The following is a 21147-nucleotide window of genomic DNA, read 5'->3' on the forward strand; positions in this document are numbered from 1 at the left end:
TTTGATCCTGCCACTTTGATGCTAGCTGGTTGTTTTGACCATTAGTTGATGCAGTTTCTTCATTGTGTCAATGTTCTTTACCATTTGGTACATTTTCGGAGTGGCTGGTACTGGTTGTTCCTTTCTATGTTTAGTGCTTCTTTCAGGAGTTCTTGTAAGGCAGGCCTGGTGGTGATGGAATCGCTGAGCAATTGCTTGTTCATAAAGGATTTTATTTCTCCTTTGCTTATAAAGCTTAGTTTGGCTGGATATGAAATGCTAGGTTGAAAATTCTTTTCATAAGGCTGTTGAATATTGGCCCCCACTCTCTTCTGGTTTGTAGGGTATTTGCCAGGAGATCCGCTGTGACTCTGATGGGCTTCCCTTTGTGGGTAAGCCGACCTTTCTCTCTGGCTTCCCTTAGCATTTGTTCTTTATTTCAACCCTGGTGAATCTTACGATTATGTGCCTTTGGGTTGCTCTTCTTGAGGAATATCTTTGTGATATTCTCTGTATTTTCTGGACTTTAACATTGGCCTGCCTTGCTAGGTTGGGGAAGTTCTCCTGGATAATATTCTGAAGAGTGTTTTTCAGCTTGGATTCATTCTCTCCGTCACATTCAGGTACATCTATCAAATGTACATTAGGTTTTTTCACATAATCCCATATTTCTTGGAGGCTTTGTTCATTTCTTTTCACTCTTTTTTCTCTAATCTTGCCTTCTCATCTTACTTCATTGAGTTTATCTTCAATTTCTGATATCCTTTCTTCTGCTTGGTCAATTTGGCTATTGAAACTTGTGTATGCTTCCCGAAGTTCTCATGCTGTGTTTTTCAGCTCCATTAAGTCATTTATATTCTTCTCTAAACTGTTTATTCTCATTAGCATTTTGTCAAACCTTTTTTCAAGGTTCTTAGTTTCTTTGCATTGGGTTAGAACATGTTCTTTTAGCTCAGAGAAGTTTGTTATTACCCACATTCTGAAGCCTGTTTCTGTCAATTCATCAGACTCACTCTCCACCCAGCTTTTTTCACTTGCTGGTGAGGGATTGTGATCCCTTGGAGGAGGAGAGGTGTTCTGGTTTTGGGTGTTTTTATCCTTTTTTGAGTTGTTTTTTTCCCATCTTTGTGGATTTATCTACCTGTGGTCTTTGTAGTTGGTGACTTTTGGATGGGGTCTCTGAGTTGATGTCCTTATTGTTGATGTTGAAGTTATTTCATTCCGTTTTTTACTTTTCCTTCTAACAGTCAGGCTCCTCTAGTGTAGGACTGCTGGAGGTCCACTCCAGAGCCTGCTTTCCTGGGGATCACCTGCAGTGGCTGCAGAACAGTAAGGGTTGCTGCCAGTTTATTCTTCTGTTTTCTTCATCCCAGAAGGATACCCCCCAGATGTCAGCCTGAGCTCTCCTTTTTGAGGTGCCTCTTTGGATATACAGGGATCAGGGAGCTGCTTGAGGAGACAGTCTGTCCCTTATAGGAGCTCACATGCTGAGCTGTGAGCTCCGTTGTTCCAGTCAGAGCTGCTATGCAGGTACATTTAAGTCTGCTGCAGTGGAACTCATAACCACCTTTTTTCCCAGGTGCTCTGTCCTGGGAAGGTGGGGCTTTATTTATAAGTTCCTTACATACTGCTGCCTTTTTCCACAAATGCTCTGCCCAACAAGGAGGTAGCCTAGTCACAGACTGCCAGCAGAGGCATTGCTGAGCTGTCATGGGCTCTTCCCAGCTGTTGTGTGAACTTCCTTGTGGTTTTATTTATAGAGGTATAATTAGAACTGCCTCAGTAATGGTGGTCTGCCTGAGTAATGGTGGACTGCCTCTGTATAGTGGACTTCCTCAGTAAGGGTGGATTGCCTTGGTAATAGTGGACTGCCTCAGAAGTGGTCAACCACCTTGGTAATGGCAACGTCCTTCCCCCTACAGAGCTGGACCATCCCAGGTCCAGCTGCACTTGATGCGAAACTCTCAATCCAGAGTGTTTCAGATTGCTGGTCTTTGTAGGGATGGGACCCGCTAAACCAGATTACCTGGCTCCCTGTTTCAGCCCCCTTCTTTTCAGTTGAATGGGCAGCTGTCTCCCAGGCATTCCAGGAACCAGATGAAATGGCCACCCAGATTTTTGTGGGTTTTTGTGTGGAGACCCGTTGCATCAGCTGAAACAGCCATGCTGCAAACTCATGGTGCTTTTCAGCTTGGGAATCTCCTGGTCCATAGGCAGTGAAAACTCCTTTGGAAATGTGGTGATCACTCACCCTTTGCGTTGTTCTCGCTGGGAACTGCACTCCAGAGCTGTTCCTATTTGGCCACCTTGGATCCTAACCCCCTTTAATTGGTTTCTTAAGATGGCAGCTTAGACTGTTGATTTTAGATCCTCTTTCTTTTCTAATACATGTAACCAATGTTATAAAGTTTACTCTGCGCACTGTTTTTGCTGAATACCATGGCTTTTGATAATTGTGTATTCATTTTTATTCAGTTTGAACTATTTTTACATTTCTCCTGATATTTCTTCTATAGCCCATGTGTTATTTAGAAATGTATTTTTTAATCTCCAAGTATTTGGGACTTTCCAGCAATCTGTTACAAATTTCTAGTTCATTTTCACTGTGGTCTGAGGTCAGACATTTTATGATATCTATTTGTTTAAGTTTGTTAAGTGGTGATTTGTGGCTCAGAACATGGTCTGTCTTGCTTAATGTTCAATATGCCCTTGAGAAAACTTTGTATTATTTTGTTGTTGGATGAAGTCATCTGTAGATGTCTGTTATATCCAGTTGGTTAAAGTTATTGTTAAGTTCAACTATGTCCTTACTGATTTTTTGCCTGCTGGATCTGTCTGTTTCTGATAGAGAAGTGCTGAAGTCTCCAACTATAATAGTAGATTCATCTATTTCTCCTTACAGTTCTATCTATTTTTACCTCATGTATTTTGACCCTCTGCTTTTAGTCATATACACATTAAAAATTGTTATCTCTTCTTGCAGAATTGACCCCTTCATCATTATAATTGTCCCTCTTTATCCAGGAAAACTTTCCTCACTCTGAAGACTGCTTGTCTGAAACTAATATAGCTACTCCAGGATTTATTAATATTAGCATAGTATATTTTTGGCCATTCTTTAATCTACGTGTAGCTTTATACTTAAAGAGGGCTCCTTGTAGACAACTGTATTTGTCAGAGTTCTATAGAGGGACAGAATTAATAGGATAGATGTACATATAAAGGGGAGTTTATTAAAGAGTATTGACTCACACAATCACAAGGTGAGGTTCCACGGTAGGCTATCTGAATGCTGAGGAGCAAGGAGGCCAGTCCAAAACCTCAAAAGTAGGGCATTCAATAGTGCAGGTTTCAGTCAGTGGTTGAAGGTCCAAGAGTCTCAAATCTGAAAAACTTGGGAGTTCGATGTTCAAGGGCAGGAAGCATTGAGCATGGGAGAAAGAAGTAAGCCAGAAGACTCAGTCAGTCTAGCCTTTCCACGTTCTTCTGCCAGCTTTTATTCTGGCCATGCTGGCAGCTGATTAGATGGTGTCTACCTAGATTAAAGGTGGATCTGCCTTTACCAGCATATGTTAATCTCTTTTGGCAACACCCTCACAGACACACCAGAAACAATACTTTGCATCCTTCAATCCAATCAAATGATATTCGGTATTAACCACCACAATATATAGCTAGATCTTGGTTTTTTATTCATTCTGATAATCTTTTTTATTTTTTAAATTGATGCACTTAAATCATTGAAAGCAAAGTGATAATAAATACAGTTGAATTAATAACTACTGTATTCATTACTGTTTTCTATTTGTGTGACTTTGTGTCCCTGTGTTTGTCTTCTTTCTTCTTTTCCTTTTTTATTTCTTTTTAGAGAGAGGATCTCACTACATTGCTCAGGCTGATTGGACCTCCTTGGCTCAAGGAATCCTCTCACCTCTTCTTCTCAAGTAGTTGAAGCTACAGGGGTACATCATGATGCTCAGCCTGCCTTTTGTGTTTAACTGAGCATTTTACAGTGTTATTTTCTATCTTTTCTTAGTGTATCAGTTATACTTTCTAAAAACTTTTTTAATGGTGGCCCTAGAGATGAAAATATACATTTACAACTAATCCAAGTACACTTTCAAATAACACTATTCCACTTCAGGGATAGTGTAATTTATAATAACATACTAATGATAATTTCTCCCTTTCATTTCTTCTTGGTAAGAAGAACTGAATGCTCTGGCTTATTTCAGAATGGCTCCTTTTCTCTTCCACCTTCCGGAAGCACAAGGGAATTTTTCTCTGATATTCACTGTGAGAATAAGATTAAACTAGAGGTAAAGCTCGTAAAAGTATGAGAACATCCTGAATAAATGGGTCCTTCTGGAGTTTTTAACTCTCATAGTTGTATACACGGAGCCTCTGGCAATTTGTCAATTTTAGTTTAGGCTTTTCTCCTCCACCACTGGCTGTGTGAAAGTTTAGCTCATGTGCTTCTGCTCTAGCAAGTTGTGGTTCTCTGTATTCACTTGTTGGTCTATTGAATTTGGGAACAGTGGTTCATCCTGTGATCTCACTTCTCTGACAGATCTGAAAAGAGTTGCTACTTTTTTGGTTTGTTCAGCTTTTTACTTGTTGATAGATTGGAGTTGCAACTTCCAAGTGTCTTAGATGCCTGACAGAAACTGAGTCTTGTCTTTTAAAATAATTGAATAAAAGTCATTTGCCAATATATAAGTTATGCATATTTTATCACATTCTGGAGCTTGTCATTTTATTTTTATCAGAGTCTAAGTGAAAAAGTTTCTAAATTTGAGAAAATACAATTATTTTTCTCTTTAAACTTCCTTCTCTTTGCCGTATCTAACAAATTTTGCCTACCACCAATCACAAAGATTGTCTCATATATTTTATCCCAAAAGTTTTGGAGCTTTAGTTCTAATTCTTAGGTCTTTGATTTATTTCAAGTTAATTTTTTGTGTATGGTGAGAGATCAAGTTTTATTTTATTTACACATATGTTTAGTTCTTACAATTTTGTTAGAAAGATTTTCTTCACCAATTGAATAGCTCTATGTCCAACCATATAAAGTGGCCATTATAAAGTGGCCATATAAATATCATCTTATAGGTGGACTCTGTTTTACTGTATTAATTGCACATATTTAACTTTAGGTCAATACTACCTTGTCTTCATTATTATAACTTTACAGAACATTTTGACATTTATAGAAAATTAGTGTATGTGCTCCAATTTATTTTCTTTTCATGGCTTTGTTAATTCTAGGTCATTTACATTTCCATATCAATTGCAGAATCAGCTTGTCAATTTCTACAAAAAGATGAGTGGATTTTGGTTGGGGCTGTGTTAAATGTATGGATCCATTTGTGTAGAGCTGAAATCTCAATATTACATCTACCAATGCATAAAAGTGGGTTATGTCTTCATTCATTTCAATGTTTTTTTCTTTTCCTGAGTAATTTTCATTTTTATTGTGAACAATTACATGTATTTTATCTATATTCATCATGTTTTGGGAAACATTATGTATGTAATTGTCCCTTTGATTTCATTTTCTATGTGTTTGTTATTTGTACACAGAAATCCAATTCATTGTTATATATTGATTTTTGTATTCAATGACTTGAAAGATTCACTAGTTTTATTATTTTGTCGATTGCCTAATATTCTATATTTCTAGGTCAAACTGAGTTTTATTTCTTGTTCTTTAATCGTTATGTGTTTATCCTGTAATAACCACAGTGTTTCCTTCTTTTCTCTAGGCAGCCATTTTGAGTTTCTGTGCTCCACAGGGTTTTCACAACTCCCTTCCTGTACTTCAGCACTCCATGCAAGTCACCCTGGTCAAATGTAGTTGTTTATCCATTGTTTTGGTCTTTTCTTGTGGTGGGAGACCAGCATTAGGTGCCTCTAGTACTGTCTAATGAGCTATCTTGCTGATATCCCTTTATCATCTTTTATAATTATTTTTGTTTGATCTTAGCTTTATATTTTTATAATAGATTTAATTTCAAAATATTTTGATTAGAATCACCTTTCCATAGAAAATGTTTTCACCTATGTTAGCAAACCATGCATTTTTCTACCCCATTGGTTATAATCGACTGTATTTAGATGTCATTGTTTGTTTTTATTTCTGCTTGTTGTTGAGGGCATATTCCTTCAATCCCTTAGATTACTCTTTGTGGCCATTATATTTAAATTTGGAGCTAATATATACACTAAATAATGTCAGAAGACATAACTAAAGACAAAAATTATCTAAGACATTTGCTCCATGCTTCCAAAAATAATAAAATTAGAAAACTAAGGCCCCCATCTTTTCCAAAGAATGTATTTTTCAAATCTATTTTACTAATAGATAAGGTATTTATCTTCTTTACTACCAGGACTTTTTTTTAATTTTATAAAACATTTCTACTAACCGCTTTACTGCCGCAATCACATTCCTCATTTCCTTCCACCACTCCATTGCCACATATTCTTGCTGCTGTGTAGGTTGGCATTTCAAGATGTTCTTTCTGAAGACATGTAAGGTCACTATGTGAAGAAATATATTTAAAGTCATCCAAGCTACAGATGCTAAAATCCTTTACACCGCCAGAATATCTAAAATATAAAAATATGAATATGACACAATTTTTGTTGTATATTTTTACATATCCTATAATATGGTGCTTTAAAGAGAGATTTAAAGAGCATTAGTCTTCATAGAAAACACTTAGCAAATCTTAAACATACTTATTACATTATTAATATGTTTTAACATGTTTTTAACTCCACCAAGAAAATTATATATATTAAAATAAATATATATGTGTATATATGTACATATATACACATTCCAAAATTCTTTTTAGTCATACATCTTGTTTTATACAAGATCCAATATAGATATGAGGACCTCTAAAAGTTCATAAAAACACAAAGTTAAAATATGAAAATAAATATATAAACTTTATTTCTCAACACAAAGTTTAAGACATTTTTGTAAGCAATGATATCAACTGTTTAGTCCAGCCCTAAATAACTGAGGATCCTGGAAATTTAACTAGGTCAACTCAGTCTTTTTTTACATTATTAACTGAAGAAATATGAGTGCCCTTTAAAGAGCTTTTAAGATTAGGAAACAAATAGAAGACAGAAGGAGCCAAATCAAGACTATAAGATGGATGCCTCCTAGTTGGCCATCCTGAAAGTCAACAAGCAAAATATCTTCAGCATCCTAAAACTTTTACCATGACATATGCTCTTAACTGCTCTAGTTTTACTTTAGCTGGACCACGTCCATCTCTTGGTAGCTATTGTTTTGATTGTACTTTATCTTCAAGATTGTGCTGGTAAAGCTCTGCCCCCTCCTGTTGCAATTCTTCAAAGAAATATTTCAGAATCTTAATTTTCACTTGTACACAATTGCATATACTTTATTGAAGTTATATCTGTATAATTTCTGTTTCGGGAAACATTGTATGTAGAATTGTACCTTTTATCTCATTTTCTATTTGTTGCCAATATACAGAAATCCAATTCATTGTTACATAAACATACTGATTGTGTATCCAATGACTTGCAAAATTCACTAGTTTTATTTTTATATTTTCAAAATTGCTTCAAAAAATTTTCCATCAAAATTTTGCTCTTATCTGTAGCTGATCTGGACACAATGAGTTTGGCATCCATTGAGTGGAAAATTTGTTCACCTTTAATTTTTCAGTCAGAATTGTGTTAGCTGAACCACTTGAAATGTCTATGATGTTGACTATTGTTCATGCTGTTGTCAGTCTTGTTCAATGACAGCACAAAGATAAATTGTTTTCCTTGTTAACAGATGTTGCTTGCCTGCTACAGCAAGCTTCATCACCAACACTGTCTCATCCCTTCTTAAAAGGAGTTTGGCCAATCGCAGTGGCTCATACCTATCATCCCAGAACTTTGGGAGGATGAGGTAGGTGGATCACTCGAGGTCAGGAGTTCGAGATGAGCCTGGCCCACATAGCGAAACCCTGTCTCTACTAAAAATACAAAAATTAGCCAGGCATGGTGGCACGTGCCTTGTAGTACCAGCTACTTGGGAGGCTGAAGCAGGGGAATCGCTTGAACCTGGAAGGCGAAAGTTGCAGTGAGCCAAGATCTCACCACTACACTCCAGCCTGGACAACAGAGTGACAATCCATCTCAAATAAAACAAACAAAAAGGGAGTTTTAACCATTTGTAAACTGCCAATTCCTTTGGGGCACTGTATCCATTGAATTTTGTAAAGCATCAGTGATATCACCATTTTTCCACCAAAGCTTCCCTGTAAATTGATGTTTGCTTTTGCTTCAGTTTGTATAATCTTTTAAATCTGATGTCTTATCCTTCCATATGTCTCAAACTAGATCTCATTCAGACATGTTATGACCACTTGATATAAGTTTATTTTGGTGCCAAGAAATTTTAATCATGTGTAGTTTTTTATAATACACATTTTCCGTGAAGTTTTTGAAAGCCACTTACACCTATCCTATGACTTTAAGTGTTTAAACATAGCAATTATACTATTATTTATCTTTCTAGTACCAAACAACTGAATTTAAAATTTTGGCTGCAATATTTAATATATTTTTCTCTATCTAATTTTATTTTTGTACTGTTTCTATAAATGCCAACATAAACATGCTATTATTAACTTTGATAACTTATTTTAGAGCTTTTGCTTTCTATAAACATTTTTAACTTTGATAACTTATTTTAGAGCTTTTGCTTTCCATAAACATTTTTCAAATAATGTTAGAGATTTCTCATCCAAACAAAATGGCATAGACTTATTTTTTTCCTGCTTCTCACTAAGTACATGTATAAACTCTGGAACTAATGCAAATAGCAACTTAAGGAGAATCTTGAAAAGTGAGAAGAGAGAGGTAAAGAGGTTTGTGTTCCCAGGACTAGAAGAATAGCGTTAATAGCTGTGAATCTCATATCTCTGAACTCAACAAAAGTCAATGACCCAGGCTTAATGTTTTCAGAAACACAAAAGGATAACCCAAGGTAGTCTGAGTAGACTCACTCCTCCCCAAGATCTAATAGGAGTCTTGCTGAAAACACCAGATGAACATGGCACCACCAATCAGGGAAATCAATTAGAATCTCTGCTGATAGCAACCTACCAAGGAAGGTGCTCTCCTGACATGCCAGTTTCTATCCAGGTTAACCAGGAAGACAACAACAGAATGACCCTGAAGCCATTTCTGAGATCTCTGAGGATGCCTCTCCTGTCATCTCATCACAGGCTTAGAGCTCTAGAAGGGCTGAACGGTTTCAGTGAACAGGCCTGAGGTGGGCTCCACAGGTTCACTGCCCTGGGCTCTGCATTCTGGCACAGTGCTTCTCAGCTTCCCCATCCATTACTCAAGTGGGCCCAGGTGTGGCTCAGCCAACTCTCCAAAAGGCACATGTGGTGAGCCTTGACAATGTCCACACAATGCTAACTTTGCAGACCTGCAGAACGCAAGAGTTGCAGGGCCATGGTGGCCTCCACCTAGATGTTTTCAAACCATGTTAGCAACAGCCTGGGAGCCCAAGCAGAGACTTCTCACAGGTATGGAGCCACTGCAGAGAGCTCCCACTGGAGCAAAATCCATCAAGCCTTTAAGAGTGAGACCGTCACAGAGAGTTCCCACTAGGGAAATGCCTAGTGAATCCATGGGAGTGGGAAAGCCCCTGAGGCCCCAGAACTTTAAAGCCACCAGCTTGCAAGCTCAGTCTGGGAGAGATGCAGGAATGAGACTCCAACCTGTAAAAGCTGTTGGGTGGACTAAGCCCAGAAAAGAGCAAGAATCCTGAGACTTTGCAGACTCAACCTCCACTCAAGTATGCCCAGGATATAGGACATGGTGTCAAAGGAGGTTATTCTCCAGGCTTAAGCCAGTGTTCTTTTCCTTGTTGGGTTTGAAGTTATGTGAAACCAGTTACCCATTTCTTCTTGCCTATTTCGCTTTTTTGGAATGGGAATGTCTATACTATGTCTGTCCCACCATTGTATTTTGGAAGCACCAAAAAACAATGCAACTTAGTAATTGCACAGGCTCACAGCTGGAGAAGAATTTGCCTCAGGATAAACCATGCCTAGAGTTTTATCCTCATCTGAATTAGAATTTGAACTTCAGACTTTTGAGTTGATGCTACAGGAAGACTTTGGGGGCTATTGGGATGAAATGATTATATTTTGAATTGTGAGAAGGATGTGAATTTGCGGGGTTAGGATGAAATGCTATAGTTTGAGTGTGTCCTCAACATTCGTGTGCCAATTTTAACACCCTATAAATGCAACAGTATTGGGAAGTAAGACCTTTCAGGGATGACTAGGCCATGAGAACTAATCTTTGAGGATGCTTCTATCATGCATGTCCTGAATGGACTGTCATGGTTATCATGAAAAGTGGTTTAGCTATAAAACCAAGTTCAGCTCCTCTTTTATATGCACCTGTGCTCTCTTGCCCTTCCTCCTGTACAGCATGATGGAGAAAGAAGGCTCTCACGAGATCCAGGCCTCTCTACCTTGGATTTCTCAAACTCCAGAATGGTCAGCCAAATAAATATCTGTTTTTTTTTTTTTAATAAATTAACAGTCTTGAGTATTCTGATATAGGAGCATAAAACGAACTAGGACAACCACATGTTTTTATCAATTCATCCACTGATGGACACTTAGGTTGCTTCCATATTTTGGCTTTTGTGAATAACTGCAATGAACATGGGAATGCGAATAGTTCGTCAACATACTGATTTTAATTATGTTTACTATATACCCAGATGTGGGATTGCTGAATCGTATGGTATTCTACTTTTAGTATTCCTGAGGAATTTCCATACTGTTTTTCATAATGGTTGTATTATTTATATCCCCATCAACAGAGTACAGTGTTTCCTTTTCTCTTCATCCTAGTCAACACATATATGTCTTCTTTTTGATAATTGCAACTGAGGTGCTATCTTAGTTGGCATTTCTCTAATTATTACTGATGTGGACTATTTCTTTACATGTCTGTTGATCATTTGTATGTCTTCTTCAGAGAAATGTATATTCAGGTCCTTTGCCCATTTTTAAATTGGCTTGTATATGTTCTTGCTGTTGAGACTGTGTTATGTATTTTAGGATATTATGCTTTTATCATATGCATGGTTTGCAAATATTTTCTCCCAGTCTGTGGGCTGTCTTTTCACTGTTAGTTCTTTCCTTTGGTGTGATGTAATCCCCTTTGTGTATCTTTGCTTTTGTTTCCTGTACTTTTGTGGTCATATATTAAAAATCATTACCGAGATCAATGTCAAGATTTCCCCTTTGTTTTCTTCTGGTAGTTTTAGAGTTTCAGGTCTCATGCTTTTGCATTTAATGCCTATTGAGTTTATGTTCATATGGTATGAGATAAGGGCCCAATTTCATTCTTCTGAATGTTAACATGGCACCATGTATTAGTTTTCTCAGCATCTTTTATTGGAGAGACTGTCCTTTCCCTGTTGTGTTCTGTTGGCAACTTTGTCAAAAATAAATTGACCTTGAGATGTGGATTTATTTCTGGGTTTTCCATCCTGTTCCCTTGGTCAATTTGTCTGTTTTTATGTCAGTACCATGCTGTTGTGATTACTATATGTTTGTAACAGATTTTGAAACCAGGTATTGTGATACCTCTAGCTTTGTTCTTTCTGTTCAAGATTGCTTTGGCTATCCAGTGTCTTTTGTGGTTCTATACAAATTTTATAATTTTTATTTTATTTCTGTGAAAAAATGACAATAAAATTTTAATAGAAATTGCACTAAACCTGTAGATCAATTTAAATATTATGAATATTTTAATAAGATAATTCTTCCAATCCATAAACATGTACTACATATTTATTTTTGTCTTCTTCATTTTCTTTTATCAATGTTTTATATTTATCACGATTTAGATGTTTCAGAATCACTAAAAATAGACAATTCATATTGCCCATTCATAGAAAGTGCCCTTGAGCTGGCCAAAAGAAAAACAAACTATAATCCGTATTCTAAAAATAGTAAGGAGAAAGGGCTTCCCAGGCATGGAGAGGCATGATGTGCTTATTTCACGTTACATGCCTGTATCAAAACATCTCATGTACCCCATAAATACATACACCTACTATGTACCCACAAAATTTTTTAATTTTTTCTAAAAAAGTTTGAAAAGGAAAAAAATTAAAGAAAGAGATAATATGTCTATTTAATAAAGAAAATTCTTACACTGCTTTTGGCATCATTGTGCAAACATCTCCTGAACAATGGCAGGTGTCAGTCTTGTCATAAGTTAATCCCAGATGAAGGCCAAGCAACTGCACAATAATGACAGTATATGACTCCAAGGATAAACCCTCTGAATACTAAATATAAGAAAAAGAAAAAGTTAACTAATAATTATAATCAGTTCTAAAATACAATAATATTTACTGAATCAAAAATTATTAGAGTTATATAAACTTTTTGATGATAGATTTATTAAACTTGAATGAGTTCACATAATAGTTATATCAAGTTTCAAAACTTAATGACAATATCATTAAGGTGAACTTGGAGAGAAGCCCATATGAGTGATCTTGGAAGCAGACTTTCTGAGATCTGCCAACAGCCACATGACTAATCTTGAAAGCATATCCCCCTCTACCAGTCAAACCTTGAGATAACTCCAGCACTTAATGACGCCTTGATTTTAGCCTTTGTTGGAAATCTAGAGTTTGAACCACCCACTAAATATCTCCTAGATTTTTAACCTACAGAATTGCATTGTTTTTATCTGCCAAGTTTTGGTATGATCTATTACATTGCAAGAGATAAATAATACATCCTCATAGGTATTATTGTTCTCCTGTACATCATTTCCAATGTTTATGTTTTCCTTTAAGAGTCCTGCTCAGATGACAATTCAGAAGACAATTAAAGTCTTGTTATACAGGAGAAAGAACACAGCTATCATCTGTTTCTAAGTAATTTCAAATTATTTTGAAGTTGCAGGTAAAATTGAAAACATTTTGGAATAACTTAGTCATTATTTACCTTAATTACTCGCATATCGTTACTCTGCATATTTAAGTACTTTCAACAAAATCAATTAATCCTCCTACCACATAGCAAAATAAATATGGGCCACTGAACATCCAAAATACAAAGCAACAACATCACAGAAGAAAAGTATTTGATATTGTAATGTAAAAAAGTAATCGGTTTCTGATGACCCAGAAGTAAGAGAAAAATTACAGTGAGGGAGTGATAAGTAAAGAATAGCTCAGAGAAGATGGCCAATATCCATGGAGATTTTTTTAAATTTTTGGTTCTCCATATTGCCCTGGGTTGCTTATTGTTCACTAATGGGGAGAGAAACAGTATGGCCAACATAACAATAAACTAATGCATCAAATGTTTCAGTACACCTTTTAAAAAAGAGTAATTTTCACTTCCTGCTTGAATGTAAGCAATCTCTCCTTCTCCATCCCAGGTTTTGATCAAAAGAAATTATGAGGACAGAAGCAAGGAATAAATTGTAGGAAAGGCTGTTTTTTACCAAATTTTTTTAGATCCCTATTCCCTCTACTAATTGTTAGAGGAAATATAAGCCTCTTTTTTTCCTCCTATGTTAGGGATTCTCATAAGTTAAAATGATATAACAGATGAGTGCAAGAACCATAAAAAACAACAAAATGAATTTCAAATCTACTCTTCTATACTCCGCTATAAGACTGTGGGACTAAGATTCTGCAAACTATAGTTCCCATATTTTTTTGTTACCAAATTATCTGCAGTTAGAAGAAAGAAGTGGCTGTCTTTTTCCCATGGACTGCTGTTTCTGTGAGCATGGCCCAATCAGCACCATTTTGCTCCTAAAGTGGAAGTTTATTCCAGTATTTGTAGTTTACTCAAGGATCAATAGTTTCCTGACTCCAACTTCTTCCAGTACTATCAGAGTTCATCTATTTATGCCCCTTGAATGTAGCAGCAGCTCGAGGCAGTACTCCTTCCTCCAGAGACCTAAATGCCAGTTGGATGTTCCTTCTTCTGACCTCAATTTTGGGAACCCCAATATTTCCTTAGTTCTGGAGTGGTAGCTGATCTTTTTATTATCTCTCTGTTAACTCGTTATTCCCTTTTGACTTTTTTAGACATGAAATACCTGCATAATTCTCTGTTCTAAATCCTTTTGAAATGCCTAGTGTAGTATCTGTTTTCTTAATTTGCCCTGACTTATACAGCATTTGATAAGTGAAAGTCCTATGAGGAAAGTAAACTGAAAAACACATAAACAGAAATTAGAATGAATGAACCAGAATGGTAAAGGGACACAAATTTAAACTAATAGTAGTGAAAATTTTTTTAGAAAAGATATTGGAAGAAAAGTAAGAGCAGCAAGATGGCCAACTGGAAGTCCCTACTACTTGTCCCCCTTATAAAGACAGTCAAAACAATGAATAAGCAACTACATTTTTGTGAAAATGAGTGTGCCAAGTATATTTAAGGAGAGAAGAAACCCTGGGTAGCACAGAAACTCAGGACAGGCCACGCATGGTGGCTCATGCTTATAATCCCAGCACTTTGGAAGGCCAACATGGGTGGATCACTTGAGGTCAGAAGTTTGAAACCAGCCTGGCCAACATGGTAAAACCTCATCTCTTCTAAAACTACAAAATTAGCCAGGTGTGGTGGTGCATGCCTGTTATCCCAGATACTCAGGAAGCTGAGGAAAACTGCTTGAACCTGGGGGGTGAAGGTTGCAATGAGCTGAGATTGCACCACTGCACTCCAGCCTGGGCAATAGAGCAAGACTCCATCACAAACAAACAACAAAAACACATAGAAACCCAGGATAGCCACAGAGAAAACAGAAGAAAACACTTTGCCTCCATGACTGTGTCTCCCAGCTCAGATTAGTCTGGAAACATCCCTGAGCCAAGTTGCTGCTATACCGTTCCGTGCAGGGCCAAGCCACTATGGAGCTACTCTGTCTACCCATTTTAGTCCCTACTATGCCCTGCCTCTCCCTCAGGGCCTGAGCTGAAGTGACAGTCTGTCTCCCAGGGAAACGGTGACTTGGCTGCCCAGAGCAGTCATGGCCACACTGCCTGAGCTGAGGAGCCCGGTGCCAGCTGACACCATCGTGTCAACAAAAAAGGCCAGGAACTTTCATGTACCAACAGGGTATATACTGCCCTACTCCCAGAAGTCGCTGATGAGTCCTTTCCTCTTGTTGCCATTGTTGCCTTCATCCCTGCTGCTCCCAGGCCAGGGAGAGAGCACAGATCAACAGCACAATCTGTGGGCATGATTTCAGGGATGCAAGGATGGTTCAACATAATAAACGTAATTCAACATTTTGATAAAAATGAATAATCTCATTCAAACTTGAGCAAAGAACATAGACATTTCTCAAAATAAGAAAGAGAAGTGGGCAACACATGAAAAAATGTTCAATATCACTAATCATCAAGAAATGCAAATTGAAACCACACTGAGATATCTGACATCAATCAAAATGTCTACTAAACAGTCAATAAACTGTCAGATAGCACAAAGGCAGAGAAAAGGGAACATTTATTTATTTACTTATTTATTTATTTATTTATTTATTTATTTCTGTGTTTTGAAATGGAGTCTCTGTCACCCAGGCTGGAGTGCAGTGGTGGGATCTCGACTCACTGTAACCTCCACCTTCCTGGTTCAAGCGATACCCCTGCCTCGGCCTCCCAAGTAGCTGGGCTATTACCTTCATTGGTAACAACACAGCCATCCAAGAGCTCTTCAAACGCGTCTCCGAACAGTTTACAGCTATGTTCAGGTGCAAGGCCTTCCTGCACTGGTACACGGGCGAGGGCATAGATGAGATGGAGTTCACCGAGGCCGAGAGCAACCTTAATGACCTGGTGTCAGAATACCAGCAATACCAAGATGCCACAGTTGAGGAGGAGGAGTTTCAGGAGTGTGCTGAGGAGGAGGAGGAGGTAGCCTAGAAGCTTCCTTTTCTAGGTAAAGGGGGAAGCAGTGTGGATTCTTTAGCGTGTTCTGATAGCCATTGTCACTACACACTTCTTTGAGTCTTTATACCTCCTCCTGCTGCATTTGAAAGCATTTTCATAGTAAGCAGTTTGGCCTAATAAAACATTTTTGTAGAAAAAAAAAAATGCCACCATGCCCAGTTAATTTTTTTGTATGTTTAGTAGAGACAGGGTTTCACCCTGTTGGCCAGGCTAGTCTTGAACCCCTGATCTCAGGCAATCTGCCCACCTTGGCCTCCCCAAGTGCTGGGATTACAGGTGTGAGCCACCATGCCCAGCCAAAAGGGAACTCTTATAACCTGTTGGTAGTAAAGTAGATTTGTTCAGCCTCTATGGAGAAGAGTATGGAGATTTCTCAAGGAACTAAAAATAGAACTACCAGCAATTCCACCTCTGGGTATCCACCCAAAAGAAAATAAATCAATATACAAAAAAAGACACCTGTATTCGTACATTAATCATGGCACCATTCACAATAACAAAGTCAGGGAACCTGCCTAAGTGTCCATCAATGGTTGACTGGATAAAGACAATTTGATATTTATATACAATGGAATTCCACACAGCCATAAAAAAAAGAATGAAACCATGCTCTCAGTGGCAACATGGATGGAGCTGAAGGTCATTATTTTAAGTGAACTTATTCAGAAACAAAAAGCCAAATATCACATGTTCTCACTCATAAGTGTGAGCTAAACAATGGGCACACATGGACTAAAGATGGAAATAATAGACACTAGGACTCCAAAGCAGGAGGGTGGAAGGTGGGGTGCAGGTTGAGAAATTCTATTGGATACAATGTTCACTATTTGGTAATGGGCACACGCGAAGCCCAATCCCTACCTGTACATGATATATCCATAACATGTATCCCCTGAATATAAAATAAAATATGAAATTTTAATTTAAAAAAATTTCTAAGAGGATAGAACCTCCATTAAATGTTATGAGAAAATACTACTACTAATAATAAGCATAGAAAGCAGGGTAGTCTTTTGGAGATAACAAATATGCTTATGGCATTTATTGTGGGGATGGTTTCACAAGTGTAATACTTACCTCCATCCTCAGCAAGTTGTGTACATTAACTATGTACAGCTTTTGTATGTTGATTATACCTCAATTATGTGATTTTAAGATTTAATTAACAAGGTTTTAAAAAAATCATCAAGTAGATACTCTAGAATTTAAAAATTTGGTCTGCTTAATAGCAGATTTAAAATTGTTGTAGAATTATTAATTCTACTTAAAGTCAGATCTCAAGTGAAGCACAGAGAACAAAAATGGGGTGAAAAATGAACACAGAGTGACCTGTAAGATGACAGCAAGTAATTTCACAAAAATATAATCACATCCCAGGAGAAAAGGGATTGGAGAATGTACATTACTCCTTACGCAGGAGTAAATGTCCTTAATCATCATGGAAATGCATCATGTGCTCATTTGCTTCCTTCTAGCCCCATTCCGAACATACCCCTTGATTATGCTCCAAATTAGTAATATAAAAGCTATAAAATTATGAGGAAACTAAGTAATATACTTATTCATGTTTTAAAATATTTAGAAAAATTTGAAACACGAAAGTATTGAGAGCAAACCAGATAATTACCCACCAGAGCAACTGCAGCAGCATAATCCTTATTACATACTCGTCCAGGAAATGTGGCTCCTATGAAGGTGGAAATTTTCTTGAAGCTGAAAAATAACTTTTTCCATAAGTGAATTTTAAAGTGGTTATTATTGATAAGCTTCATAGCAGCAAACATCAACAAATAATTACTATCTCTACTATCTCCCAAATACCATGATACTTTAAATTATACCATTTAAATACATTTTTCTCAAGGTTTCAATGTGAAGAGTATTTCAATATACACTTTCACTTTTGAATTTGATAAATATCCAGAAATAGGATAAGGCCTAATAATTTATGCAAATATTATTGCAGTAATAATTATCATTTTTATTCTGGTGTCCTTGATATTTATATCCCTGAAATTTTAAATTTCTATGACCTTCTTATTCATTTATTATTTATTTTTTACCAAATTTTTCTGCATAAATTCTAAATAGTATGACAATTCAACACTTCATTTTATTAGAAAATATAAGCATAAGAATTAACTAGAAGTGAGTCAGAAATGTAGAAATACAATTGAGTAAAGGTTCATAAACCAGAGGAAATCAAATAAATTGTAGCACTCATAATTAAACTTTTAGTTATTCCAATATGTTTTTGTGGAATTTTGCTTTTATTAATGACTTCATGTCATTTGATAAAATATTTTCAGTTTTGCTTCACATTAGCTCCTTGAGGACAAGGACCCTTGCTTACATTTTTCACATTCCACAGTATCTGTATTAAATGTGTAGAACACAGTATATATATAATAAACGCTTATTTTTCATAATTATCATATTAAATCATTTCGAATTATTCCTTTAATGTTATAAAATGCAGCGTCTACCATTTTAATGCGTTCTTTTTTTCTGACATCTGTCAAACACCATATAAAATAAGTAAAGTCAAGTCCACAACAGAAGACTCCACCAAATGTGCTGAGCAGTACAAGCTTGCTGTCAATCAGCAGTAGTCGTGCTCAGAGCACTGTAGACTTTTTTTTATTACAATTGTATTTAGTGAGTTTTTCTTTGTTGATTTAGTGAATAACAAGATGTGGGTGAAGCCATCCTGTGTCTCGACCACATTATCTCTGTATCTGTAGGCACTTTTTGTTTGCCTCCCACTGAAACACAATTGCTTATCAAAAGGCTGGTCTCTTCTGTCAACAATAAATTTCCTTCTACCAGCGGTCAAAATAAAATAAAATAAAATGCAGAATACTACACTTACACAAATAAGAATGGAATTCGATGTGGTTTAAGGTTAAGATGGTTCTTTTTCCATTCAATAAATTGTACTAATATATTTTCAGCATGCTCTGTAGTATCAATTTTGTTTTTATTTGACCAGATTTCAATGGAAGATATAATAACATTCAGTTGTAACTGGGTAAGCATCTAAAAGAATATCAGTTAAAAATTTTAGACAAACTTGAACATTATATTACATTTTATAAAAACACACTTGATACAGTACTTTGGTTATGGAAACTCTTCTTCAACAACACAGCAAAATATTATACACATCTTTCTTATAAAATATATTTTAAAATAGATTTTAAAAACTTACAGTGTTAACAAGGCCAATTATCTGAATAACCTTCTGTGTTACAACGTTTATATCAGAACCCATGTAATCAAACTGCAAAAGACAAATGATTTTTAAAAACTAGTTGATTTTATTAATATATCACATATCTTTTATTTTACAATATGCTGTATTCTAAAGCAGCCATAAGAATCCATTCCAATTGAAATCCAGGAGATGAGTAATAATATGCAAATCATGATTTAATAAAAATATGTAATAACATGATTTTTTTTTTTTTTGACACTCTGTCGCCCAGGTTGGAGTGCAGTGGCGTGATCTCAATGCACTGCAACCTCCGCCTCCTGAGTTCTAGGAATTTTCTTGCCTCAGCCTCACGAGTAGCTGGGACTACAGGAGCACACCAGTACGCCTGGCTAATTTTTTGTATTTTAGTAGAGACAGGGTTTCACCATGTTGCCCAGGCTGGTCTCAAACTCCACTGCACCTGGCCATAACATGATTTTAAGCAATGTTTAATGCAATCAATTTAGCACTATTTCTTTTTTGTGAAAATTGAATCCTGAATTTCTAAAATGTATTTCAAGCAGTTCTCATTTATATAATTATAAATATAATCCTAGACCAAAAAACAGTATGTGCAGAAAGTAGGAAAATCCTCAATGAGAGGATCACCATTAAAATGATACTGTATACTGTGTTAGAAACATCCTTTTCACAATGTATTATAACACATGTTCTAACTTCTTCTTTTTCCAATAAGCTCTTCCTATGTCTAATTGCTTTAAAATGCCAAGACAGTATTAAATAGCAAGGATGATATTAGATATACAAACCTGGCTTCCAATATTTCACTGGAAAATCTCAAATATTTTTTCACTAAGAGGTGATCGATCAGTTTTAGACGAGCATTCTAGATAATGTTGAAAAACACCTATTTACAAATCTTCCTATAACTAAAGTTTATATCAAAATGGAGTTTAATTTTTATAAAATGTCTTTTGGAAACACACCAAAATGATAATCATTTTTATCTTTTGACTTATTGATGCAATACATTTTATTAACACATTGCTTACTATTAAACTAGTATTACATTCATTGATCAAAGGGGTAAATTCTATTAATATTGTCAAAATTAATAATAACATTTTGTTTAGAAGTTTATAGCATTAAAAAAGCTGGACCTGTTGCTTATATGTGTGTGCTTTGCAATAGTTGAGCAAATAAATGTTGCAAATTTATTTTTAATTAGGGCACTAATTAAAAATAAGTTGCATATTTTTGCTATGTTTTAGAATAATCATATTAGCATATAAATTATATCTTTCTGCAATGTTTTAAAGAACATGCCACTAAAAACTATCTATACCTAACACTGTGACAACTGACCCATTAAATTCTTACCTCTTTTAAATATATCATCAAATTTTCCTTTGTTCATTTCTTTGGTCGTTTTTTTAGCTGCAATTGATTATCTTCTAATTCTATTCTTCCTTCTGAGTTTATTACCTGGCCATTGTTTCCTTTCCCTCACAAGAATCAATATGGACTCATAGATTTTTGTTTTTATTCAATAGTCCATTACATTTTTCCCCAACGATGCTCTAGTTGCACCAAATTTGGCAATTTGCCACTCCTTCAATATAACTCCTACATCCATTTTATATGCCCACGTCAGACACTGAACACTTCCTTGCTTTGTACCACAGCAGGATTTTTCAGCGTCACCTTGAAGTTTCTCTGTTTCAGACTTAGAAATTTCTCAGAGTAATCAGATTCATTTTGATGGATAATGGCGCCCATAAACCAAGATTCTGGAGCTAAAAATACTCATTATTCTTGAGGGGTTATTACCTAGAAGGTATTTTCAATGAACATAGCTAGAAAATAATGTTTTGAATAACTGAGTTAGACCTCCACTTCCAGAAACACGTAGTAGACATACATTCCCTGTTCC

General features: G+C 36.1%; 1 protein-coding gene across 1 annotated transcript in view; it reads right to left on the reverse strand.

Moving 5' to 3' along the window:
• The window catches only part of LOC116558305 (disintegrin and metalloproteinase domain-containing protein 5-like), a 104086-nt gene that overhangs the window by 59488 nt on the left and 23451 nt on the right, over nt 1–21147 (reverse strand). Inside the window, exons 8-12 of the mRNA XM_032288139.1 lie at nt 19209–19280; nt 18870–19036; nt 17629–17710; nt 12222–12358; nt 6408–6591 (exon numbers count right to left, since the gene is read on the reverse strand). Coding sequence (XP_032144030.1) covers nt 6408–6591; nt 12222–12358; nt 17629–17710; nt 18870–19036; nt 19209–19280 — 642 coding nt within the window. The remainder of the gene's footprint in view (nt 1–6407; nt 6592–12221; nt 12359–17628; nt 17711–18869; nt 19037–19208; nt 19281–21147) is intronic.

This window comes from Sapajus apella, unplaced genomic scaffold (assembly GCF_009761245.1).
Source record: "Sapajus apella isolate SASKATOON/1434 unplaced genomic scaffold, GSC_monkey_1.0 scaffold21, whole genome shotgun sequence".
Lineage (NCBI taxonomy): Eukaryota > Metazoa > Chordata > Mammalia > Primates > Cebidae > Sapajus > Sapajus apella.